We start from the raw sequence: 24928 nt of genomic DNA on the forward strand, positions 1-24928 counted from the left end.
AACATATATACATATATACAGGTGCTGTGGGGAAGGGCTCTGTGCCTCAGTTCCTCATCTGTAAAATGGGGATGAAGACTGTGCGCCCCCTTGTGGGACAACTGATCACCTTGTAACCTCCCCAGCGCTTAGAACAGTGCTTTGCACATAGCAAGCGCTTAATAAACGCCATCCCCCTTCTAGCCTGTGAGCCCACTGTTGGGTAGGGACCGCCTCTCTATGTTGCCAACTTGGACCTCCCAAGCGCTTAGTCCAGTGCTCCGCACACAGTAAGCACTCAATAAATACGACTGAATGAATGCATCATTATTATAATAAATGCCATCATTTTGGCATTTGCCGCCACTTCACTTCTCTGGGCCTCAGTTCCCTCATCTGGAAAATGGGGGTTAAGGCTGTGAGCCCCCCGTGGGACAACCTGATCACCTTGTAACCTCCCCCAGCGCTTAGAACAGTGCTTTGCACATAGTGAGCGCTTAACAAATACCAACATTGTTATTATTGTTGTTCTTATTTTGAGACAGAGCTGTCCAGCGCCAGGCCCCGCCCCCCCGCGCATGCGCCGGCCCCGCCCCCCGCACGTGCTTTGGGTGTAGGCGCGGGGCGCACGCGCCGGCCCCGCCCCTCCGCGCGTGCCGCTGGCAGGGGCGTGGGGCGCATGCGCCTGCCCCGCCCCCCTGTGCGTGCCGTTGGTAGGGGCGTGGGGCGCATGCGCCTTCCCAGCCCCCCTGCGCGTGCCTCTTGTAGGGGCGTGGGGCGCATGCGCCGGATCCGCCCCCCGCGCGTGCCGTTGGCAGGGGCGTGGGGCGCATGCGCCTGCCCCGCCCCCCTGCGCGTGCCGTTGGTGGGGGCGCGGGGCGCATGCGCCTGCCCCGCCCCCCTGCGCGTGCCTCTGGTAGGGGCGTGGGGCGCATGCGCCGGCCCCGCCCCCCCGCGCGTGCCGTTGGCAGGGGCGTGGGGCGCATGCGCCGCCCCCGCGTCCCGATTGGACGGGAGCGGTCCGATCGTGTTGGCGCGCGGCCCCGCCCCCTCCCCGGGACTATATAAAGCGGCCCAAGCGAGGGGTCGCCTTCCCTTCGGGGTCCGGCGGCGGTGGGTGCACGTCGCTCTTCCCGGTGAGTGAGTCCGTCGTCCGGCGGCGGCGCCTCCTCTCTCCTTCCTCACCATGGTGAGTGGGCAGGGAGAGCCAGGGGCATCCTCCCCCGCAGCCCGGCCGTGCCCACCGCCCCGAGACCACCCTCTCGGGGCGGTGGGCACAGACCGCCGCTTTGGGGGGGGGGGGGGTCGGGTCGGCGGTGAATGGGCCGATTGTGGGCCGGGCCCTCTGTGGCACCATTGTCCCCCTGCCCCCGCCCACACAAGCGGGCATTATCTTCTCCCCCTCCGCCACCATTGTCCCGTTGTTGAGGATTCAATGGCCTTTTAGCCCCACCCAGGCCAGCTGGCCCCTGGGGCAGAGAAAGCCCGGTGGGCCAAGGACCCCCATCCTCACTCTGGACCCGGTTGGCCGTAAGGATGGCACAGATGTGACCCTCGCCCTGGTAGGGGGTGGCACAGATGTGACCCTCGCGCTGGTAGGGGGTGGCACAGATGTGACCCCCGCCCTGGTAGGGGGTGGCACAGATGTGACCCCCGCCCTGGTAGGGGGTGGCACAGATGTGACCCTCGTCCTGGTAGGGGGTGGCACAGATGTGACCCCCGCCCTGGTAGGGGGTGGCACAGATGTGACCCTCGCCCTGGGAGGGGGTGGCACAGATGTGACCCTCGCCCTGGGAGGGGGGTGGCACAGATGTGACCCTCGTCCTGGGAGGGGGGTGGCACAGGTGTGACCCCCGCCCGGGTAGGGGGGTGGCACAGGTGTGACCCCCGCCCGGGTAGGGGGGTGGCACAGGTGTGACCCCCGCCCGGGTAGGGGGGTGGCACAGGTGTGACCCCCGCCCGGGTAGGGGGGTGGCACAGGTGTGACCCCCGCCTTGGGAGGGGGGTGGCACAGATGTGACCCTCGTCCTGGGAGGGGGGTGGCACAGGTGTGACCCCCCGCCCGGGTAGGGGGGTGGCACAGGTGTGACCCCCGCCCGGGTAGGGGGGTGGCACAGGTGTGACCCCCGCCCGGGTAGGGGGGTGGCACAGGTGTGACCCCCGCCCGGGTAGGGGGGTGGCACAGGTGTGACCCCTGCCCGGGTAGGGGGGTGGCACAGGTGTGACCCCCGTGCTGGTAGGGGGTGGCACAGGTGTGACCCTCGCGCTGGTAGGGGGTGACCCTCGCGCTGGTAGGGGGTGGCACAGGTGTGACCCTCGCCCCGGGAAGGGGAGGCCGAACGAGCGAGGGTTAGATGGGGGGCACCGGCCTCTTAGCTGCCCGTTACACGGGCAGAGGTCGATCCCTAGACACCCCCTGCCCCCTTTCTCTCCTTCCCCCACCTTTGGCTCGAGCTTGGGACGTGGACAGGGATTCTCAACCCAGGCTGACTTCCCGGAAGAGGGGAGGGCGGAGGAGACCGGAGTTGAGGCCTCCAGGCCAAACCCCACAAGGCCACCACCACCACCTGCTGCCTCTCTCCATCAGGAAACACGTGGGTGTGGGGGGGTGCGTATGTGTGCGGAAGTACCATTTCCTCTGCCACATCTTCCTGCTTCAGAGACGGTAGCCCACCCCTCCTCTGGGGTGCCGGGGGTGGCACCTAGCAGCGGGGAGAAGCGCCAGTCAGCTCCCACCTTGCCCGGCCATCCGGCCATCGGGCTACACACCAGACAGGCAGCCAACAGGCCGCGGGAGGGTGACCCTACCGGCCCCCGTCGCGACCCCCAAGCGGTGTCGGGCAGGGGGACCCCCCCAAAGACGGGGGTCTGACCGGCCCTCCCCCGTCCGCAGAGCAGAGGCTTCTCCCGGAGGGGCCAGGCCTTCCTGCCCAAGCTGTTCCGCAAGATGGCATCGGCGTCGGGCCCTCAGGCGGAGTTCCAGTTCCCGTTCCTGCAGGACGAGGAGACGGCGTCCGTGCTGCGCGAGTCCAAGACCCTCATCGTGCTGCGGGGGCTGCCGGGCAGCGGCAAGTCCAGCCTGGGCCGGGCCATCCTGGAGCGCTACGGGGACGGCGCCCGCCTGGTGTCCGCCGACACCTACAAGATCACGCCGGGGGCCCGCGGGGCCTTCCCCGAGGAGTACCGCCGCCTGGACGAGGAGCTGGCGGGCTACTGCCGGCGAGGCGTGGCCGTGCTCGTGCTCGACGACACGCACCACGAGCGCGAGCGGCTGGAGCAGCTGTTCGACGTGGCCGACCGGTACCAGTACCAGGTGGTGCTGGCCGAGCCGCGCACGGCCTGGCGCCTGGACTGCAACCAGCTCCGCGAGAAGACCCAGTGGGCCCTGCCCGTGGAAGAGCTGCGCAAGCTGAAGCCGGCGCTGGAGCGGGACTGGCTGCCGCTCTACTTCGGCTGGTTCCTCAGCAAGAGGAGCTCCGAGAGCCTGCGCAAGGCCGGCCAGGCCTTCCTGGATGAGCTCAGCGTCCACAAGGCCTTCCGCAAGGAGCTGCGCCACTGTGCGTGGGGGTGGGCGCGGCGGGCAGGGGGTGGCACGGAGTCCCCGGCCTCGGTTTCCCACACCCCGTGGAGTCCCCTTGACCGAGGCCAGAGGAGGGAGGGCTCTTCGGAGGGAGTGGGGGATTCACCTCTCCCGGCGCGGAGAAGTCAGCCCCCCGCTCCCCTTCCACAGTCGTTTCCGGCGACGAGCCCAAGGACAAGGTGGACCTGGCCGCTTATTTCGTCAAACGCCCCCCGGGCGTCCTGCACTGCACCACCAAGTTCTGCGACTACGGCCGGGCCGCGGGGGCCGACGAGTACGCGCAGCAGGACGTGAGTCGGGGGCGGCGGCGGCGGCGGGCTCGCCGCGGGACGGGGGAGGTGCCGTGGGCAACGCAACCTACCGCTCCACGCTCTCCTCCTCCCGCCAGGTGGTGAAGCAGGCCTACGCCAAGGCCTTCTCGCTGACCGTCTCGGCCCTGTTCGTCACGCCGCGCACCGCGGGGGCCCGCGTGGAGCTGAGCGACCGGGAGCTGCCGCTCTGGCCCGCCGACGTGGACAGGCTCACGCCGGCCGAGGCGCTGCCCCGGGGCTGCCGCGCCCACGTCACGCTGGGGTGTGCGGGCGGCGTGGAGCCGGTGCAGACGGGCATCGACCTGCTGGAGCTGGTGCGGCAGGAGAAGGGGGGGCCCCCGGCCGAGGAGGTGGGGGAGCTGGGCCGCGGCCGCCTGGTCGCCTACGGCAACGGGCGCTGGCTGCTGCGCCTGGCCAAGAAGATGGAGGTGCGCGCTATCTTCACGGGCTACTACGGCCGGGGGCAGGCCGTGCCCACACAGGGCCCCCGCAAGGGTGGGGCTTTCCGCTCCTGCACCCTCCTCTGAGGGCCGCCCCCTCGCCCACCCCCGTTAACCCAACTGAACATCTTTCCCTGCCCACCCCCCGACAATAACGTCACCCCAACTCTAACCCCACCCGCCGACCCGGTGCTAACGCACCCGGGCCCCTCCGCCCGTGTACTAAGCACTTACCACAGTGCTCTGCACACAGTAAGCACTCAGATACTACCGATTGGTGCCACCCGGCAGCCTTAATCAGAGTGGGGCCCGGCCCCTCCTGCCATCCTTCACCAGCAGTCAGAGACCCACTGGTCGGGGCCCGGGGAGAAGGGCACGGCCCCTCTGGCCCCTAACCCGGACCCACTAATCCTACCCGACTGGGGGCTTGCCCGGCCAGGCCAGCCCATTCATGCAATAAACTAGTAACCAGAGCCGCGACTCGTGTGCTGGATGCGGAAAGGGGGACAAGGGGGAGGGAGATGGCCCAGGGAACCGGGGGAGAGGGCTAGGGAGACCCCTGTCCATCCTCCACCGGGCCACGGACTCAAAGGTGTGGCACAGCTGCAGGGGAGATGAGACAGGAACGTCTGAACGACCCCCTTGCTCCGGAGGCTCCCACCTCTGGGCACAGGGGTCCGGGGTGCATGGGACTCTGAGGCCTGCGGGGCCGAAGCCTATAGACCCCATGCTCGGTCTGGATTGTTTTTAATAAAGTTAAACAATAAAAGAAAAATTCACAAGCCGCCTCCCCTCCCAACCCTGCCCCGCGTCCCCATCCCCCGGCCGTCCCCCGGCGATCCCGCCCCATCCCCCGAAGCGGGGCGGACTGGGATCAGGCCAGCGGGCGAGGGGGTGGCGGCAGGGTGAGCGGAAGGGGGAGGCCGAGTCCGTCCCGATGGCAAGCAGCACCCGTGTTCCCCTGATGTCACGCCGGCCCTTAACCAAACTGGAAGAAGAAGTTTCCGGGGCCGGAGGCTGGAGGGGGAAAGGAAAAGCAGGCTAGGAGTGCGCGCGGAGGGAGAGGGGTGCGGCTGCAGGAGAAGACAGTTACGCGAGACTCGGACGCCCAACCTTACAGAGAGAACAGATAATGGGGGAACTCCCCGCCGCCCCTGGGCCACCCCACCGTGCTCCATCCCACCTCCCTCTAACCCCGAAATACCCCTGGGTGTAGGGACCCCACCGGAAAGGGAGGGAAGGCAAGCCCCGGCAACGCTCACCTTCGAAGCTGAACCCCCCAGGACCTCCGAAGAAAGCCTTGAAGATATTGTTGGCGTCGAAATCTGCTAGGGGAGAGGGGAAGCTCGTTGTGGGGAGGGAACGTGTCTGGTATTCCGTTGCGTTGCGCTGAGCACGGTGCCCCGCGCACAGTAAGTGCTCAATAAATATGACTGATTTGACTGGGAAAGGCAGTTACAACACAAACCAAAGCCGCCTGGGTGCGGCCAGACCAACGGACTGGACGCGCTTGTCCGTATCGGGCCCTCAGCCCCTCCCCTGGGAGGACGATACTGGCCCAAGTGGAGTGGGCAGCCGACAGAGAGAGAGCATGTGTGCATGTACACGCACAAATATAAATATCTATATGTACACAACGGCCACAGCCCAGGGTAGCTCCGCTCGGGGGACCTGGGACGACTCACCGCCCATGTTCATGCTGTCCTCATCCAAGTCCTGCCCGCTGTCGTAGTGGGTTTTTTTCTTGGGATCGGACAGGATGGTGAAGGCCTCCCCGACTTCCTTGAACTTCTTCTCCTCCTCCTTCTGGACTTCCGCGCTGGCCCCGCTGTGCCGGTCTGGCGGAGGGGGGGGGGGAGCTGGATTCGGCGGGCAGCAGCGCGGCCCGGGGTGGGAGCAGGAGGGGGAAGGAAGGAGGGAGAGGAGCGGAGTGGGCAGCGCCAACCCCCCCACCGGGCCCCGCCTCCGCCTGCCCCGACCTGGATGGTGCATGAGCGCCCGTTTCCGGTAGGCTTTCTTGATGTCGTCGTCGGAGGCGTTCTTGTCTACACCCAGGATCCGGTAGTAGTCTTTCCGCTTGCTCTTCTTCAGCTCCAGCTGTGCCCCCTTAAGCAACTGCTTGTGCTCTGCAACGCCAAGGGTGGCATCAGCCGGGCGGGCCCGGCCCCCCAACCCGGAACTCCCGGCGGGGATAAGGTGGGCCCGTGATGCCCGGGGACGGAGTCCGGGACTCCTGGGATCTCCGCTCTGGCCCCGGCCCGGCGGGACAACCCTCTCCTGGGGACACCGTCCCGCGGGCGGCCCGGTCCCTTCACCTTTTGTTTTCTCCGTCTGGCAAACCCTCTCGTAGTCGCGCACGGCCTCCTCGTACTGCTCCGTGTCCATATAGCTAGATGATGAGAAAAGCCGTCTCCCTGGGCCGCCGCCACACTGCCCCATGCCACCCGTCGGACACGGGAGCGGGGCGGCCCCATTCCCTGGCCACCGGAGGAAACCGGGCTTGGTGGGATGCCCAGGGTGCCAGCCCTTCCCTGCCCCTGGGGATCTCCGTGCCAACGCCGCCGGCCACAGAACAGACAGCAGAGGGGAGAAGAACCACTGCCCACAGCCATTACCCAGGCAGCCCACCACAGTGCCCGGCCCCGAGGCCAAGCACCCGTGTCTGGTCGGGCCAAGGACGGGCCGGCAGATACAGGGGCCTCTTGGAGGCAGCCAAAGCCCCGAACCTTGGGAGAGCAGCTCCTGCCAGGCTGGCCTCGGGGTGCGTGCGTTGGGGACGGGCTTCATCCCCATTTTACAGATGGGGGAACTGAGGCCCAGAGAAGTGAAGTGACTTGCCCAGGGTCACACAGCTGACAACTGGCAGAGCCGGGATTTGAACCCGTGGCCTCTGACTCCCAAGCCCGGGCTCTTTCCATTGAGCTACGCTGCTTCTCTACCTCGTCTAGCTCGCCGCCAACCTCTCGCCCACATAATAATAATAATAATAATGGCATTTATTAAGCATTTACTATGTGCTAAGCACTGTTCTAAGCGCTGAGAAAAAAAAGATACATGGCCCGTACGGGGACCAAACCCACAACCTTGGCGTTATTAGCCCTGTTATTAGCACTTTTAGACTGTGAGCCCACTGTTGGGTAGGGACTGTCTCTATATGTTGCCAATTTGTACTTCCCAAGCGCTTAAGTACAGTGCTCCGCACATAGTAAGCGCTCAATAAATATGACTGATTGATTGATTGATTGACGGGCCTGGATGACCTCCGACCTCCCACCCGCCCGGCACACTCACCACTGGGCCCGGCGCAGGTAGGCTTTGACGTAGGAGTCGTCCAGTCTCACGGCGCTGGTGCAGTCCTCGATGGCATCGTCCAGTTTCCTGAGCTTCAGCAGAGCGGCGGCGGTCAGGGCTGTGGCCCACCCGGGGTCTCCCCGCCCCGTGGCCATCCACGCCGGGCCCTTCCCGTAGGAAACTGCCGGATTCACTGTCCGGGAGGACGGAGCCGGCACCCGGGGGCGGGGGGGGGGGGGTACCTTGGCGTTCACGGTGGCCCGGTTGCAGTACAGCTTGGCGTTGGTTTTGATGTTGTTGGGGTCGATGGCCAGGGCCTCTGTGTACAGCTCATGCGCCTGCTTGTAGTCGCCGTCCTTGAAGGCTCTGTTCCCGTCGTCCTTCTTCGCTTTCAAGGCTTTGGCATTCTGGGGCGGGGGGAGCAGCGCCCGTCACCCGGGGGGCCCCAAGCTGCTGCCCGCTGCCCGCCCTGGCCAGCCTCCCACCCCCGTGGGACGCTGCCACAAGTCGGGGGGCGGGGGAGAAGTCGAGGCAAGCGCGGACCAGGATGGGCTGCCAGGGTCCGGACCACCGCCCTCTCTCCCGAACGTCCCCGGACTCCGGCCAGCCACCGGGAGGGAGATTCCGACCCCTCTCCCGGCGGGCCCCGCTCGCTCCGACTCCGCCACCCTTGGGGGGCTCGGGGCCCGGCCTCACCCTGCAGGCCACGCAGGCCTTCTCGTGGTCGGGAGCCATGCGCAGGGCCTGCACGAAGAACTGCACGGCCTTCTCGATGCAGTCCTCCGAGTACAGGCACAGCCCCCGCACGTACAGCGCGTCCGCGTTCGTCGCATCTACCCGGAGGATGTCACTGTCGGGGCACACCCGCCGGGGGGGAGGGGGAGACATTCGCCTGGGACCCCCAGCACCGGACCCCACCCCACAGTGGAGAGTGGAAAGGCATAGTTCCCCCACCCTGAGGTCTCCTCACTAAGAGGGGTCCGGCCAGGAAGGTTACTGCTGCAGCTCGAGGAGGAAACTCAGTGGGGAGGTCAAGTCGGGGGGTTTGGCCACAGATTGGGTCTTGGAGAAGTTCCCCAGCAGCACTAAGCACGTAGACGGGCAGCCCCGGGGGAGCAGGACGCCGGAGAGGCGAGGGAGGGGTGGACGCAACAGGGCCGGGGGAGCGTCCGGTCATACCTGGCCGGAGGTTAGGCCCCGGGGTAGCGGCCTGGCAACCCCGGGCACTCAGGCAGGGAGCTCCGGGGGTGGGAGGGCAGGGCAAGGCGGGGCCGTACCTGGCCACGGACTGGGCCTCGGGGTACCGTCCCAGTAGCGCTAGGCACTCGGCCTTGAGGATTTTGAAGCGGTGGCAGGACGGGGCGAATTCCAGGGCCCGGTCCATGTAGAACACCACCTGTCCCGGGGCAAGGGAGGAGGAAACGGGGCTGGGACCCTCCGGGAAACGGTACGGGGCGGGAGCGCCGCCGGAAGGGCCAGGGCCGTCACGGTGGGCCGGGGAGACCTGCGTCAGGGCGGGCTCCTCCCACCCGCCCCCCGATTCCGGCCCGTTCGAGGCGGCGGGAGCAAGGGTGCAGAGGGAGGGAGGGGGGTGAAGACCAGCACGGGGCCAGGCCCCACGGGCTTGGATGCCCGCCCGCCCTCTCCTCGCCCCAGACAGCTGCGCCAAGACAAGATCCCTGTGTCTCGAAGGATCGCCCGCCCCTCACGGCTCATAATCCTCCGCTTGTGGCAGAGGCCCCCAGCTCGAACCCCAACCCAGGCAGCCCCCAGCCCCACGCGGACAAAGCTCCCGTGTCGGGAGTCCGTCCTGGAGGAGGAGGGGGGCAGGGAGGGTGGCTCGGTCCCGGGCCGGAGGGGCTGGATTGTCCACCATGCCCTCGATCCCGCCCCACCCCAGGGGACCCTCCCAGGGCAGTGCGGCAGGGCTGCCGCTACCCGCACCCAACTCGGGGCGGGGAGGGAGGGCTACAAGCCGGGGGGCGGGCCGGGGCCGGCCCTCAGCCGTACCTTGCGAAAGTCCCGCTTCTCAAAGCCCAGGTCGGCCGTCTTTTCGTAATCCAGGACGGTGTCGGCGTTCTTCAGCTAGGGAGAGCGGGCCCCGCGCTGGTGTCAGCCCGGCCGGTGTCTCCCCCAGAGCCACAGTAGACGCCCCCTCAGAGGACCCAGCCTGCGGCGCTGACCCCCTCCTGAGGTAGTCTCGCTTGCCCCGGAGGGGTCGGAACCCGCTCTCCTCCTCTCCTTCGGGGGGACGACACGCCTATGGGGAAGGGGCCTACCTCCTGCTGGGCCTGAGCGTTCCTGGGATCCAGATCAAGGACTTTCTGGAAGGAGCGGCGGGCGGCCATGGCGTTGCCCAGGGACAGGTGGCACTTGCCCTCTCGTAGGTGGCCCTGGGGGCGCAGGACAGGGTGGTCAGGGCAGGGGTTGCCCGCTCCCCTCCCCAGCATCTCCCAGTTGGCCCACGTACCCGGACAAAACCGTCATCCAGGCGCACGGACTGCTGGGCGTCGCCCAGGGCCTCCCGGAACCGACCCAGCATCATCAGGGTGGCGGCACGGTTACCATAGTAGCTGGCGTTCTTCGGGCACAGGTCTGCGGGAGGGGGTGAAGGCCGCCCCCGCGGACGCTGAGCCTCGGCCCGTCCGCTCCCCCCCCCCCCCGCCATCTCCCCAGGCCCCCTCCCCGTACGCACGGCAGTCCGGCCAGACGACCCGGGGAAGCGGGGTCGGGGTGGAGGCCGGGCCGGGGGTGGGGGCCGCCGCCGGACCCACCTCGACTGGCGCCGACCGCTCACCTATGGCTCGGGTGTAGCAGTTGAACGCCTCGTGGTAGTCCTTGTTGACGTAGAACGCGTTGCCCTGCTCCTTGAAAGCTTCCGCCTCCCTGAGACAGAGCGGGGGACTCGGGTCAGGGATGGACGGGCCACCTGCCGCAGACCGATCCCCCGATCCCCCCACGGCCGGGGCACCCCGGCACCCTGGGGGGCCACAGGCTGACTCGACGGAGGCTGGGGCTCGGGTTCACAGACGGGTAAGTGTCTGAGAGCCCCGGGCCCCGAGGTCAAGCCGGGGGGGCCCCGACCGCTGTCATCACATCACCCCCGTCATCGGCCTTCAAACTCGAGCGCCACACCGGGGGCCTGTGAGAAGCAGAGTCCCGGACCTGGGGGGTGACTATCAATCAATCCATCAATCAATCGTATTTATTGAGCGCTTACTGTGTGCAGAGAGCACCGGACTAAGCGCTTGGGAAGGACAAGTTGGCAACGTGTAGAGACGGCCCCTGCCCAACTCGCAGTCTTGAAGGGGGAGACGGAGAACAAAACCGAACGTATTAACAAACTAAAATTAATAGAATAGATATGTACAAGTAAAATAGAGTAATAAATATGCGCAAACATATATACAGGTGCTGCGGGGAAGGGAAGGAGGTAAGACGGGGGGGATGGAGAGGGGGAGACTGCTGTGGGATGGTCCACCCTGGGTCACTGGGGTGGGGGGGAGTCGAAGTTGGAGAGGGGAGAGGTGGGGGTATGGCGGGGTCCGTGCTGGGCAGAGGAAGGGACGGAGAAGGGGGAGTCAGGGGTATGGGATGGCCTATGCCTGAGGATGGATGTCCAGGAGGATAACGGGCACTCAGTTCCTCCCAGAGTTGCGGCAGCCCTGCGGGAGTCAGAGTCCCGGGCCGCCCTCCTCCGTCCCCACTAGCCCTCAATGGACCCCAACTTCCCAGCTGCGGGCTTCGGGCCCTCCCTGCTGATGCCGCGGGGGGACTCGGCCGGGGCCTCCCCGGGGCAGGGCGCCTGCTGCGCGGGGTAAACAGGGAGCGGGATCGGCTCCGGAGACACAAAGCGGGCAGTGTGGGGGCGGCAACAAGGCGGACTGTGTGGTGGGGGCGGGCTGGTGTGTTTCTGTTCAGGAGCTCCCCCCCCCAGCAGCTGCCACAACAATGGGGACGCAGTCCTGCGGCCGCTCCCCACTCCCACCCCCGCGCTCCTGGGCCGGCAAACGAGCGGGCGGCCTTGAACCCCGCGGGGGGGGGGGGGGGCACCAGCCTAAGGGACCGGGCTCAGAAACAGCACCTATCTGCCCCTCTCTCCGTCCGCTGCCGCGGAGCACCGTGCCAAGCGCTTGGGAACCGGGATGGGCGGGGAGGGAGAAATGTGGCAGAGGCCGTGTTCACGCGGGAAGCGGGGCCCCCCCCGCCGCGACTCTGCCGCCTGGGTCAGTGACGACGGGTCAGAGGGGACCCCTATATGTGGGGACCTCACTCCCCCGCCTCACGGCCTCTGGGCACCGACTAGGTTTACTCTAGCCCCGTCCTGAGCCGCGGGCCCGAGCGGGGCGGGGAGGACACCCCGGGTTAGCGCCGCGGGGGGGGGCCCCAGACCCTGGAAGAAGACACGACCCATGCCCAGCGGGTTCCCGGCAGCCAGGGCCGCGTGGGACCAGCTGCTTGGGTGAGGGGCTTGTGCCCAGCTCAGCTCCCGGCCGCACAGGCAGGTTGAGCCGTGGCCGTGCCTCCAACAAGTGCCCCCTTGTCTCCCCAGTGGCCTCACCGGCCCGCGACGGCGGACAGCGGGGGGAATTGTCCGCCGCACGCAGATGGGGTGCCTCAAAGAGGCCATTCTGCCCATCCCGCGCGCCGTCCGCCCCCCGACCCGGCCGGCGGGTTGAAGCGGAGTCACGCCGGGCGGGACTGACGCGGCTCTGGCGGGGTGGAGGGCGCGAGGCCCCCCCGCCCCACCCTGCCCAGGTGACTGATCCGGCACAAACCACTGTCCCACCTCTTCCCTGGCTTTTCTGCCACATCCCCTGGACGGGCAGCCCTCAGCAGGGTCGGGGTGGACCCCGGGAGTCCAACCTCTCCCCTGGGGGCCTTGCCAGCATCAGGTCCCCCAAGGGCTCACGTCCGAGCTCCCCAACTCCAGCCTCCCGGCACCCACGGGGACCGGAGGAGGTCCGGCGCCTGCCTGGAAGGGAAAGGACGGGGCTGGTCCACGGGCAATCCCGGTGGACCTGTGTCAGACCCTGCCTGCAAGGGGTCCCGGCCCCACCGTCCCCCACCTTCCGTACAACATCCGGCCGCTTCTGTTTGAGAGCTGGGAAGACCCGGCTTGGGTGCGGGTTCTGCCACGTGCACCAGTGCCCCCTGCTGGCCGAGGACGGCCTGGTCCCTCAGCTGCCCCCCCCCTTAATTATAATAATAATAATAATAATAATAATAATAATAATAATAATGGCATTTGTTAAGCACTATGTGCACTGGGGGGGGGATACAAGGGGATCAGGTTGTCCCACGGGGGGCTCACACTCTTAATCCCCATTTTCCAGGTGAGGTAACGGAGGCTCAGAGAAGTGACTTGCCCAAGGTCACACAGCAGACGTGTGGTGGAGTCGGCATTCGACCCCATGACCTCTGACTCCAAAGCCCGTGCTCTTTCCACTGAGCCACACTGCTCCGAGTGTCGTCCAGGCAGTCACATTTCCATCCCGCCCGCCCCGAGTCCCCACTACAGGGCTGACAGACGCAGCCCTGCCCCCCGAGGTGTCCGGGATCGCCTCGGGAAGCCCCACGCCGGACCCCGCTCCCGGAGTTGATTGGGGAGGGGGACCCCCAAGGCCTGGCCTCACTGCTCTTCTGAGCACTGTGAGCCCAGCCCCATCACTGCACAGTGGACGGGGGAGTACAGCATCTCATGTCCACCCAACTAAATGTGGGACCCCCGTAGGGCCTCATGCCACACCAATACCACCCAAAGTCCAGACCTCAGGACACAGGGGCCTCACGACCCTGCCGTTGGGTGGAGGGGTCAGTCGGGGACACCCTGCTGCCCTATCCTGCCAAGGCACCACTGACCGCCCAGTCTAAAAGGGCAGTCTGACCTGGGCGCTCCCCCCAGGGAATGTGACTCGGGGTTGGGGGGAGATGGGCAGGCCTGCCAGTGTGCACATTCTTTCTGTGGCAGGCACTGTGAGGGAGAAGCCACTTTGCGTGGAGCGGGGCCAAACACATCATGCTCCCTTCTGGGCTCCTCCGTGGGCCTGGCCCACCTGTTACCCAGATGCGCCAAGGCAGGAACCGCTCCCTTTCCCAGCCCCCAGGTGCAGAGATCGGGCCGGGCCCGCCGTCGGGACGAGAGGGACTAGAAGGGAAACTGAGGTCTAAAGCAACCAAGTGGACGCGCAGGTCTACGTCTCCCGTCTCCTCTTTACATCGCGAGCTCCACGAAACCAGGGATCCGCCACACACCCAATACAGTGAAGGCTCAGAGATGCCACAGGAGGGGAAATTTTCCTCTGGGTGGGTCCCCGCTCCCAATGGCACCGCACACAACCCCGTCGTTCACCGCTCCCGGTTGCCTCCTTGAGTCTTAATCCTTCCGAAGCTTCCGGTCCAACGGAGCCGCTCCTTTCTGGTTCACCTGCCCCAGTTGACTCCCGGTTTCCAGCCGATGCCTGAGATTCGGTTCCGCCCGGCCCTTAAAACACCTCCTCCGTCTTCCCGGTTTCCAGTTTCCGCATTCCAGCTCTCGATCCGGCAGCCGTCCGGATATCCTGCAGTCATCCGCTTCTCTCAGCGCCGAGCAACCGGGCTGCGGCGAATGCGGCTCCGACGCTGGGAGACCGACCCCGTTCCCGGGCCTGAGCGCCGGTGATCCTGCCTTGCCACGCGATGTCGGGTGTAGCCCAGGAGTGATGCTCAAGGAATCAGGCGTGGCAAAGGGGTAGAGTGACAGTTTACAGCTCCGCAGACCTTTGGTGTGAAGCCTAATATCACACGCTTGTCACATTCCGGCTGACGCTCCCAGAGGAGGGGCTGGCTTCTTCAATCAATCCGCTACTTCCTTGAGGCGCTCCGGGAGCCTCCGTCTCCCCGCAAATGGGACCCACACCTCGCTAAAGTGCAAGGCCGAGAAAGCCAGGAGAGGAGGGGAAACGTTTCGGACCCAAGAATCACCCGGGGCTTTCCACCAGGAACCTCGGACACGAGCCGGTTAACGTGGGCGGTGAAACCCAAGGTGGTTGCCCACCGGGGTCACGGCGCCACGGCCCCGTGCCGTGGGCGCATTGGCCAGCCACGGGTCCTGCAGGTAACCATCCTCCGTGGGCAACCGGCAACGTGCCGCGTCCCGGGCCGCCTCAGGGCTTGTCACCCTCTGTCCCGATGAGGCCGTCGGACGGGGCCAGTGTGAGCGCCACGGGACGCCCGCGCCCAACGGGCACCCGGTACAGAGCCCCGCATGCGCGTAGCAGGCCCGCTCTCAGTTCGGCATCCCGCACAGTGCAGGAGCCCAGTCAATCCATCAGCCTTCTCTCTGATCTCCCATCCTCGTGTCTCTCCCCACTTCAATCCATACTCCATGCTGCTGCCCGGATTATCTTTGTCCAGAAACGCTCTGGGCATATCACTCCCCTCCTCAAAAATCTCCAGTGGTTACCAATCAACCTGGGCATCAGGCAGAAACTCCTCACCCTGGGCTTCCAGGCCGTCCATCCCCTCGCCCCCTCCTACCTCCCCTCCCTTCTCTCCTTGTCCAGCCCAGCCCGCACCCTCCGCTCCTCCGCCGCTAATCTCCTCACCGTACCTCGCTCTCGCCCGTCCTGCCATCGACCCCCGGCCCACGTCCTCCCCAAGGCCTGGAATGCCCCCAATCCCTCTGCCCATCCGCCAAGCTAGCTCTCGTCTTCCCTTCAAGGCCCTGCTGAGAGCTCACCTCCTCCAGGAGGCCTTCCCAGACTGAGCCCCTTCCTTCCTCTCCCCCTCGTCCCCCTCTCCATCCCCCCCATCTTACCCCCTTCCCTTCCCCACAGCGCCTGTATATATGTATATATGTTTGTACATATTTATTACTCTATTTTACCTGTACATATCTATTCTATTTATTTTATTTTGTTGGTATGTTTGGTTTTGTTCTCTGTCTCCCCCTTCTAGACTGTGAGCCCGCTGTTGGGTAGGGACCGTCTCTCTATGTGGCCAATTTGTAATTCCCAAGCGCTTAGTCCAGTGCTCTGCACATAGTAAGCGCTCAATAAATGCGATTGATGATGATGATGATGAATCCAGGGCGGGAGAAGGCGGCTTTCGGCGGAGCTCGGGGGTCCAGGCCCGGCCCTGAAATCACTGGAGGGAGAGCTAGGGGAGGGGCGGAAGGAGGGAAGGGGAAGTGCCATGCCCGGTCCCCTGTGGGCCGGGCGGCGGGAGACGGATTGGAGGAAGAGAGGGCCTTCCTGAGCCCTCTTCCCTCATCAGGAAGGGGTGGGGCTGGAGCTACCGCCCCTCTGGCCGCTCCGCGGACCCCCCGGCAGCAGGCCGAGCCACCCCCTTCGCCTCCCCCGTCCCCCCCCCCTCACGGAAGACCACCCTCTGACGCAGGGAGCGGCTCCCGACAACGGCTGGAAGGAAGGCGGGCTTGCGGTTTTTGCTACCGGACCGGCCAGCGAGCCGAGCGAGGCTGCAGGTAGCGGCCGGGGGGCTACGGAGTTGTGTGCGTGTATGGCGGCGGCGGGGTCGGGGGGGTGACAGCGAAGGGGGTGTGGAGGTACCAGCCCCATTTTCCAGATGAGGTAGCTGAGGCCCAGGGAAGAATAATCACAATAAGGATGATGGCATTTACTAAGCGCTTACTACGTGCCTAGCACCGGGGGAGATGCAAGGGGATCAGGTTGTCCCACGTGGGGCTCCCGGTCTCCATCCCCATTTTCCAGACCAGGTAACTGAGGCCCAGAGAATAATAATAATGACGGTTTAAAGAGCTTACTATGTGCCAAGCACTGTTCTAAGCGCCGGGGAAGATACAAGGGGATCAGGTTGTCCCACGTGGGGCTCCCAGTCTCCATCCCTATTTTGCAGATGTGGTAAGTGAGGCCCAGAGAAGAAGAAGAATAATGATGATGGTTTAAAGAGCTTACTATGTGCCAAGCACTGTTCTAAGCGCCGAGGGAGATACAAGGGGATCAGGTTGTCCCACGTGGGGCTCCCAGTCTCCATCCCCATTTTGCAGATGAGGTAACTGAGGCCCAGAGAATAGTAATAATGACGGTTTAAAGAGCTTACTATGTGCCAAGCACTGTTCTAAGCGCCGGGGGAGATACAAGGGGATCAGGTTGTCCCACGTGGGGCTCCCAGTCTCCATCCCCATTTTGCAGATGAGGTAACTGAGGCCCAGAGAAAAAGAATAATAATAATGATGGTTTAAAGAGCTTACTATGTGCCAAGCACTGTTCTAAGCACCGGGGAATATACAAGGGGATCAGGTTGTCCCACATGGGGCTCCCAGTCTCCATCCCCATTTTGCAGATGAGGTAACTGAGGCCCAGAGAAGAAGAATGATAATAATGATGGTTTAAAGAGCTCACTATGTGCCAAGCACTGTTCTAAGCACCGGGGGAGATACAAGGGGATCAGGTTGTCCCACGTGGGGCTCCCAGTCTCCATCCCCATTTTGCAGATAAGGTAACTGAGGCCCAGAGAATAATAATAATAATAATGATGGCTTTTGTTAAGAGCTTACTATCTGCCAAGCATTGTTCTAAGCGCCGGGGGAGATACAAGGTGATCAGGTTGTCTTACATGGGGCTCCCAGTCTCCATCCCCATTTTCCAGATGAGGTAACTGAGGCCCAGGGAATAATAATAATAAAATGATGGCATTTGTTAAGCAATTATTATGTGCCAAGCACTGTTCTAAGCACCAGGGGAGATACAAGGGGATCAGGTTGTCCCACGTGGGGCTCCCAGTCTTCATCCCCATTTTCCAGATGAGGTAACTGAGGCCCAGAGAATAATAATAATAATGATGATGGCATTTATTAAGCACTTACTATGTGCCTAGCACTGTTCTGTGCGCCGGGGAGAGATACAAGGTGATCAGGTTGTCCCACGTGGGGCTCCCGGTCTTCATCCCCATTTTCCAGATGAGGTAACTGAGGCCCAGAGAAGAATAATAATGATGGTTTAAAGAGCTTACTATGTGCCAAGCACTGTTCTAAGCACCAGGGAATATACAAGGGGATCAGGTTATCCCATGTGGGGCTCCCAGTCTTCATCCCCATTTTGCAGATGAGGTAACTGAGGCCCAGAGAATAATAATAATAATAATGATGGTTTAAAGAGCTTACTATGTGCCAAGCAGTGTTCTAAGCACCGGGGGAGATACAAGGTCATCAGGTTGTCCCACGTGGGGCTCCCAGTCTTCACCCCCATTTTCCAGATGAGGTAACTGAGGCCCAGAGAATATTAATAATAATAATAATGATGATTTAAAGAGCTTACTATGTGCCAAGCACTGTTCTAAGCGCCGGGGAAGATACAAGGGGATCATGTTGTCCCACGTGGGGCTCCCAGTCTCCATCCCCATTCTGCAGATGAGGTAACTGAGGCCCAGAGAAGAATAATAATAATAATAATGATGGTTTAAAGAGCTATGTGCCAAGCACTGTTCTAAGCGCCAGGGGAGATACAAGGTAATCAGGTTGTCCCATGTGGGGCTCCCAGTCTTCATCCCCATTTTGCAGATGAGGTAATTGAGGCCACAATAATAATAATAATAATAATAATAATAATAATAATAATAATAACAACAGTTGTTAGGAGCTTACTATATGCCAAGCACTGTTCTAAGGACCGGGGGAGATACAAGGTAATCACGTGGGGCTCCCAGTCTTCATCCCCATTTTGCAGATGAGGTAACTGAAGCCCAGATAATAATAATAATAATAATAATAATAATGATAATGATAATAATAATAATAGTTGTTAAGAGAGCCGGGGGAGATACAAGGTAATCAGGTTGTCCCACGTGGGGCTCCCAGTCTTCATCCCCATTTTTCAGATGAGGTAACTGAGGCCCAGATAATGATGATGATGATGATGATAATAATAATAATAATAACAATAATAATAATAATAATGGTTGTTAAGAGCTTACTATGTGCCAAGCACTGTTCTAAGCACCGGGGGAGATACAAGGTAATCACGTTGTCCCACGTGGGGCTCCCAGTCTTCACCCCCATTTTCCAGATGAGGTAACTGAGGCCCAGGGAAGTGAGTCGCCCAATGCCACCCAGCTGACAAGCAGCGGCATTAGAACCCACGACCTGTGACTCCCAAGCCGGGGCTCCTTCCCCCGAGCCCGGCTGCTGCTCGTGGTGGTGGTGGGGATTCATTCAATCGTATTTCTTGAGCACTTACTGTGTGCAGCACTGTACTAAGCGCTTGGGAAGTCCAAGTCAGCAACATATAGAGACGGTCCCTACCCAACAGTGGGCTCACAGTCTAGAAGGGGGAGACAGACAACAAAACAAAACATATTAACAAAATTCATTCATTCATTCATTCAATCGTATTTATTGAGCGCTTACTGTGTGCAGAGCACTGTACTAAGCACTTGGGAAGTCCAAGTCGGCAACATACAGAGACGGTCCCTACCCAACAGTGGGCTCACAGTCTGGAAGGGGGAGACAGACAACAAAACAAAACACGTTAACAAAATTCATTCATTCATTCAAACGTATTTATTGAGCGCTTACTGTGTGCAGAGCACTGGACTAAGCGCTTGGGAAGTCCAAGTCGGCAACATATAGAGATGGTCCCTACCCAACAGTGGGCTCACAGTCTAGAAGGGGGAGACAGAGAACAAAACAAAACATATTAACAAAATAAAATAAATAGAATAAATGTGTGCAAATAAAATAGAGTAATAAATATTAAGAGCTTACTATGAGCCAAGCACTACGGTGGATACAAGCAAATCAGGTTGGACACAGGCTGTCATTCATTCAATCGCATTTATTGAGCGCTTACTGTGTGCAGAGCACTGGACTAAGCGCTTGGGAAGTACAATCTGGCAACATAAAGAGACGGTCCCTACCCAACATTCATTCATTCATTCAATCGCATTTACTGAGCGCTTACTGTGTGCAGAGCACTGGACTAAGCGCTTGGGAAGTCCAAGTCGGCAACATCTAGAGACGGTCTCTACCCAACAGTGGGCTCACCTCCGGGGTCGGGCGGAGGCCAACTTGGACTTCCCAAGCGCTTAGTACGGTGCTCTGCACACAGTAAGCGCTCAATAAATACGATTGAATGAATGAATGAATGAATGAATGAATGAATAACTGACTGAGGCAGGGCGAGGGGTGCCCGGGCGCGTGCTCGGAGCGGTCCCAACTTGGACTTCCCAAGCGCTCGGTCCAGTGCTCAGCACACAGTAAGCGCTCAATAAATACGATTGAATGAATGAATGAATGACTGAGGCAGGGCGAAGGATGCTCGGAGCGGTCCCAACTTGTCCTTCCCAAGCGCTTAGTCCAGTGCTCAACACGCAGTAAGCACTCAATAAATACGACTGAATGAATGAATAAATGAATGAATGAACGAGGCAGGGGTAGGGATGCTCGGAGCGGTCCCAACTTGTCCTTCCCAAGCGCTCGATCCAGTGCTCAGCACACAGTAAGCTCTCAATAAATACGACTGAATGAATGAATGACTGAGGCAGGGCGAGGGATGCTCGGAGCGGTACCAACTTGCCCTTCCCAAGCGCTTGGTCCAGTGCTCAGCACACAGTAAGCGCTCAATAAATACGACATTGACTGATCAGGTTGTCCCGCGTGGGGCTCACAGTCATCCTCCCCATTTTACAGATGAGGTAACTGAGGCCCAGAGAAGTGAAGTGACTTGCCCAAAGTCGCACAGCTGACAATTGGCGGAGCCAAGATTTGAACCCATGACCTCTGACTCCAAAGCCCGGGCTCTTTCCTCTTTGAGGAGAGCTCACTTCCTCCAGGAGGCCTTCCCAGACTGAACCCCCTCCTTCCTCTCCCCCTCGTCATCCCCCCGTCTTACCTCCTTCCCTTCCCCACAGCACCTGTATATATGTATATATGTTTGTACATATTTATTACTCTATTCATTTATTTATTTTACTTGTACATATCTATTCTATTTATTTTATTTTGTTAATATGTTTGGTTTTGTTCTCTGTCTCCCCCTTCTAGACTGAGCCCCTGTTGGGTAGGGACTGTCTCTATATGTTGCCAACTTGTACTTCCCTAGCGCTTGGTACAGTGCTCTGCACAAAGTAAGTGCTCAATAAATACGATTGATTGATTGATTGGTTGATTGAATGAATGAGTGAATGACTGAGGCAGGGCAAGGGATGCTCAGGGCGGTCCCAACTTGTCCTTCCCAGGCGCTTGGTCCAGTGCTCAGCACACAGTAAGCGCTCAATAAATACGACTGAATGAATGAATGAATGAATGACTGAGGCAGGGCGAGGGATAGTCGGAGCGGTCCCAACTTGTCCTTCCCAAGCGCTTGGTCCAGTGCTCAGCACACAGTAAGCGCTCAATAAATACGACTGAATGAATGAATGAATGGATGGATGAATGAATGAATGACTGACTGACTGAGGCAGGGCGAGGGATGCCCGGGCGCACGCGCGGTCCCAACTTGGACTTCATTCATTCAATCGTATTTATTGAGCGCTTACTGTGTGCACAGCACTGTGCTAGGCGCTTGGGAAGTACAAGTTGGCAACACAGAGAGACGGGGTCCAGTGCTCAGCACACAGTAAGCGCTCAATAAATACGATTGAATGGATGAATGAATGAGTGAATGAGTGAATGAATGACTGAGGCAGGCCGAGGGATGCTCGGGGCGGTCCCAACTTGTCCTTCCCAAGCGCTTGGTCCAATGCTCAGCACACAGTAAACGCTCGATAAATACGATTGAATGAATGAATGAATGAATGAACGAATGAATGAATGAGACAGGGCGAGGGATGCCCGGGCGCACGCGCGGTCCCAACTTGGACTTCATTCAATCGTATTTATTGGGCGCTTACTGTGTGCACAGCACTGTGCTAAGCGCTTAGAAAGTACAAGTGGGCAACATAGAGAGACGGGGTCCAGTGCTCAGCACACAGTAAGCGCTCAATAAATACGATTGAATGAATGAATGAATGAGTGAATGAATGAATGACTGAGGCAGGGCGAGGGATGCTCGGGGCGGTCCCAACTGGGACTTCCCAAGCGCTTGGTCCAGTGCTCAGCACGCAGTAAGCGCTCAATAAATACGATTGCATGAATGAGTGGATAGATGAATGAATGGATAGATGAATGAACGAATGACTGAGGCAGGGCGAGGGATGCCCGGGCGCACGCGCGGTCCCAACTTGGACTTCATTCATTCAATCGTATTTATTGGGCGCTTACTGTGTGCAGAGCACTGTGCTAAGCGCTTAGAAAGTACAAGTGGGCAACACATAGAGACGGGGTCCAGTGCTCAGCACACAGTAAGCGCTCAATAAATACGACTGAATGGATGAATGAATGAGTGAATGAGTGAATGACTGAGGCAGGACGAGGGATGCTCAGAGCGGTCCCAACTTGTCCTTCCCAAGCGCTTAGTCCAGTGCTCAGCACACAGTAAGCGCTCGATAAATACGATTGAATGAATGAATGAATGAATGAACGAATGAATGAATGAATGAGACAGGGCGAGGGATGCCCGGGCGCAGGCGCGGTCCCAACTTGGACTTCATTCATTCAATCGTATTTATTGGGCGCTTACTGTGTTAACAGCACTGTACTAGGCGCTTGGGAAGTACAAGCTGGCAACATATAGAGACGGGGTCCAGTGCTCAGCACACAGTAAGCGCTCAATAAATACGATTGAATGAATGAATGAATGAATGAATGAATGAGACAGGGCGAGGGGTGCCCGGGCGCATGCGCGGTCCCAACTTGGACTTCATTCAATCGTATTTATTGGGTGCTTACTGTGTGCACAGCACTGTACTAGGCGCTTAGGAAGTACAAGTGGGCAACATAGAGAGACGGGGTCCAGTGTTCAGCACACAACAAGCGCTCAATAAATACGATTGAATGGATGAATGAATGAGTGAATGAGTGAATGACTGAGGCAGGACGAGGGATGCTCAGAGCGGTTCCAACTTGTCCTTCCCAAGCGCTTAGTCCAGTGCTCAGCACACAGTAAGCGCTCAATAAATACGATTGAAGAATGAATGAATGAATGAGGCAGGGCGAGGGATGCTCGGGGCGGTCCCAACTTGTCCTTCCCAAGCGCTTGGTCCAGTGCTCAGCACACAGTAAGCGCTCAATAAATACGATTGAATGAATGAACGGATAGATGAATGAATGGATAGATGAATGAATGAATGAATGACTGACTGACTGAGGCAGGGCGAGGGGCGCCCGGGCGCACGCGCGGTCCCAACTTGGACTTCATTCATTCAATCATATTTATTGAGCGCCTACTGTGTGCAGAGCACTGTGCTAAGCGCTTAGAAAGTACAAGTGGGCAACACAGAGAGACGGGGTCCAGTGCTCAGCACACAGTAAGAGCTCAATATATACGACTGAATGAATGAATGACTGAGGCAGGGCGAGGGATGCTCGGGGCGGTCCCAACTTGTCCTTCCCAAGCGCTTGGTCCGGCGCTCAGCACACAGTAAGCGCTCAATAAATACGATTGAATGAATGAATGGATAGATGAATGGATGGATGAATGAATGAATGACTGAAGCAGGGCGAGGGGTGCCCGGGCGCACGCGCGGTCCCAACTTGGACTTCATTCATTCAATCGTACTTACTGAGCGCTTACTGTGTGCAGAGCACTGTACTAGGCGCTTGGGAAGTACAACTTGGCAGCATAGAGAGACGGGGTCCAGTGCTCAGCACACAGTAAGCGCTCAATAAATACGACTGAATGAATGAATGAGTGAGCGAATGAATGAATGAATGAGTGACTGACTGACGGCGTGAGGCAGGGCGAGGGATGGGTGGGCGCGCGGTGCCCCCTCCCGCCGAGCCCCCTCGCGGAAGCCGGGGACGCGCCCGCGCTGCGGCTCCGGCCGCCATGTCCGCCCGTTACTCACCTCATGGCTTCCTCATCGCCGAGCAGATCAGGGCCGCCCGCCGCCGCCATTACCACATCGGCCCCCGCGGCCGCCGCCATCTTAGCGCCGGGCCCCGCCTGCCGGCCGGGCGGGCAGTGAGGCGCACTTCCGGCCGGAGCAGCGAGCCGCGACGCCGCTGCGTGCCGGCTAGAGGGGCCCCCCTCGGCCGGCGGGACCAACGAGAGGAGCGGCGGCGGGCCAGAGCGGCCGCACGCCCCGGGTCCTCCCGCCGAGGCAGGCGGACCCTTTCACCTCAGTGGAAAGAGGCCGGGCTTTGCAGTCACGGGTCGTGGGTTCGAATCCCGCCTCGGCCGCTTGTCGGCTGGGTGACTTTGGGCACTTCTCTGGGCCTCAGTTACCTCATCTGTCAAATGGGGATGAAGAGTGTGAGCCCCCTCTGTGGGACCACCTGATCTCCTTGTAACCTCCCCAGCGCTTAGAACGGTGCTTTGCACATAGGAAGTGCTTAATAAATGCTATTATTATTATTATTATTATTATTATTGTTATTATTATTGTTATTATTATGTCACTTCACTGGGCCTCAGTTCCCTCATCTGTCAAATGGGGATGAAGACTGTGAGCCCCCCGTGTGGGACCACCTGATCTCCTTGTAACCTCCCCAGCGCTTAGAACAGTGCTTTGCACATAGGAAGTGCTTAATAAATGCTATTATTATTATCATTATTATTATTATTAAGTCACTTCACTGGGCCTCAGTTCCCTCATCTGTCAAATGGGGATGAAGAGTGTGAGCCCCCCCCCCCCCTGTGTGGGACCACCTGATCTCCTTGTAACCCCCCCAGCGCTTAGAACAGTGCTTTGCACATAGGAAGTGCTTAATAAATGCTATTATTAGTATCATTATTATTATTATTAAGTCACTTCACTTCTCTGGGCCTCAGTTACCTCATCTGGAAAATGGGGATGAAGACTGTGAGGCCCCCCGTGTGGGACCACCTGATCTCCTTGTAACCTCCCCAGCGCTTAGAATGGCGCTTTGCACATAGGAAGTGCTTAATAAATGCTATTATTATTATCATTATTATTATTATTAAGTCACTTCACTGGGCCTCAGTTCCCTCATCTGTCAAATGGGGATGAAGAGTGTGAGCCCCCCGTGTGGGACCACCTGATCTCCTTGTAACCTCCCCAGCGCTTAGAACAGTGCTTTGCACGTAGGAAGCGCTTAATAAATGTCATTATTATTATTATTAAGTCACTTCACTTCTCTGGGCCTCAGTTCCCTCATCTGGAAAATGGGGATGAAGACTGTGAGCCCCCCGTGTGGGACCACCTGATCTCCCTGTAACCCCCCCAGCGCTCAGAACAGTGCTTTGCACATAGGAAGTGCTTAATAAATGCTATTATTATTATCATTATTATTATTAAGTCACTTCACT

General features: G+C 60.2%; 2 protein-coding genes across 4 annotated transcripts; one reads left to right on the forward strand and one right to left on the reverse strand.

Moving 5' to 3' along the window:
• The first annotated feature begins 1071 nt into the window (after nt 1-1071).
• LOC119934382 (2',3'-cyclic nucleotide 3' phosphodiesterase) lies at nt 1072-4784 on the forward strand. Of its 2 annotated transcripts, none has more exons than XM_038753856.1 (4): nt 1072-1115; nt 2873-3536; nt 3710-3849; nt 3948-4784. In XM_038753856.1, the coding sequence occupies exons 2-4, from the start codon at nt 2927-2929 to the stop codon at nt 4395-4397; spliced, it is 1200 nt and encodes a 399-aa protein (XP_038609784.1). In that variant the 5' UTR covers nt 1072-1115; nt 2873-2926; the 3' UTR covers nt 4398-4784. The 2 variants fall into 2 exon arrangements, with proteins under 2 accessions (XP_038609784.1, XP_038609783.1); XM_038753855.1 differs by having other exon boundaries at nt 1086-1168.
• A 256-nt stretch (nt 4785-5040) lies between these two features.
• DNAJC7 (DnaJ heat shock protein family (Hsp40) member C7) lies at nt 5041-23599 on the reverse strand. 2 transcript variants are annotated; one of them, XM_038753854.1, is made up of 14 exons: nt 23505-23599; nt 10399-10487; nt 10072-10196; nt 9881-9994; nt 9612-9686; nt 8879-8997; nt 8298-8451; nt 7844-8008; nt 7602-7693; nt 6626-6699; nt 6290-6436; nt 5996-6148; nt 5573-5635; nt 5041-5327 (listed from the first exon to the last, which is right to left on the reverse strand). In XM_038753854.1, the coding sequence occupies exons 1-14, from the start codon at nt 23582-23584 to the stop codon at nt 5290-5292; spliced, it is 1488 nt and encodes a 495-aa protein (XP_038609782.1). In that variant the 5' UTR covers nt 23585-23599; the 3' UTR covers nt 5041-5289. The 2 variants fall into 2 exon arrangements, with proteins under 2 accessions (XP_038609782.1, XP_038609781.1); XM_038753853.1 differs by lacking the exon at nt 23505-23599 and adding an exon at nt 14029-14264.
• Between the last annotated feature and the right edge of the window lie 1329 nt (nt 23600-24928).

This window comes from Tachyglossus aculeatus, chromosome 11, assembly GCF_015852505.1.
Source record: "Tachyglossus aculeatus isolate mTacAcu1 chromosome 11, mTacAcu1.pri, whole genome shotgun sequence".
NCBI classification, from domain to species: Eukaryota; Metazoa; Chordata; class Mammalia; order Monotremata; family Tachyglossidae; genus Tachyglossus; species Tachyglossus aculeatus.

Excerpts from the sequence above, each read along its gene's own strand:
- LOC119934382 (XM_038753855.1), top strand. Across the intron at positions 3,537-3,709 it reads CCGCAAGGAGCTGCGCCACT|TCGTTTCCGGCGACGAGCCC; the intron begins GTGCGTGGGGGT and ends CCCCTTCCACAG. Across the intron at positions 3,850-3,947 it reads ACGAGTACGCGCAGCAGGAC|GTGGTGAAGCAGGCCTACGC; the intron begins GTGAGTCGGGGG and ends TCCTCCCGCCAG.
- DNAJC7 (XM_038753853.1), bottom strand. The coding sequence starts at position 14,171 with ATGACTGCAGGATATCCGGACGGCTGCCGGATCGAGAGCTGGAATGCG. Across the intron at positions 9,995-10,071 it reads TGGATGACGGTTTTGTCCGG|GGCCACCTACGAGAGGGCAA; the intron begins GTACGTGGGCCA and ends CTGCGCCCCCAG. Across the intron at positions 6,437-6,625 it reads CCAGACGGAGAAAACAAAAG|AGCACAAGCAGTTGCTTAAG; the intron begins GTGAAGGGACCG and ends TTGGCGTTGCAG.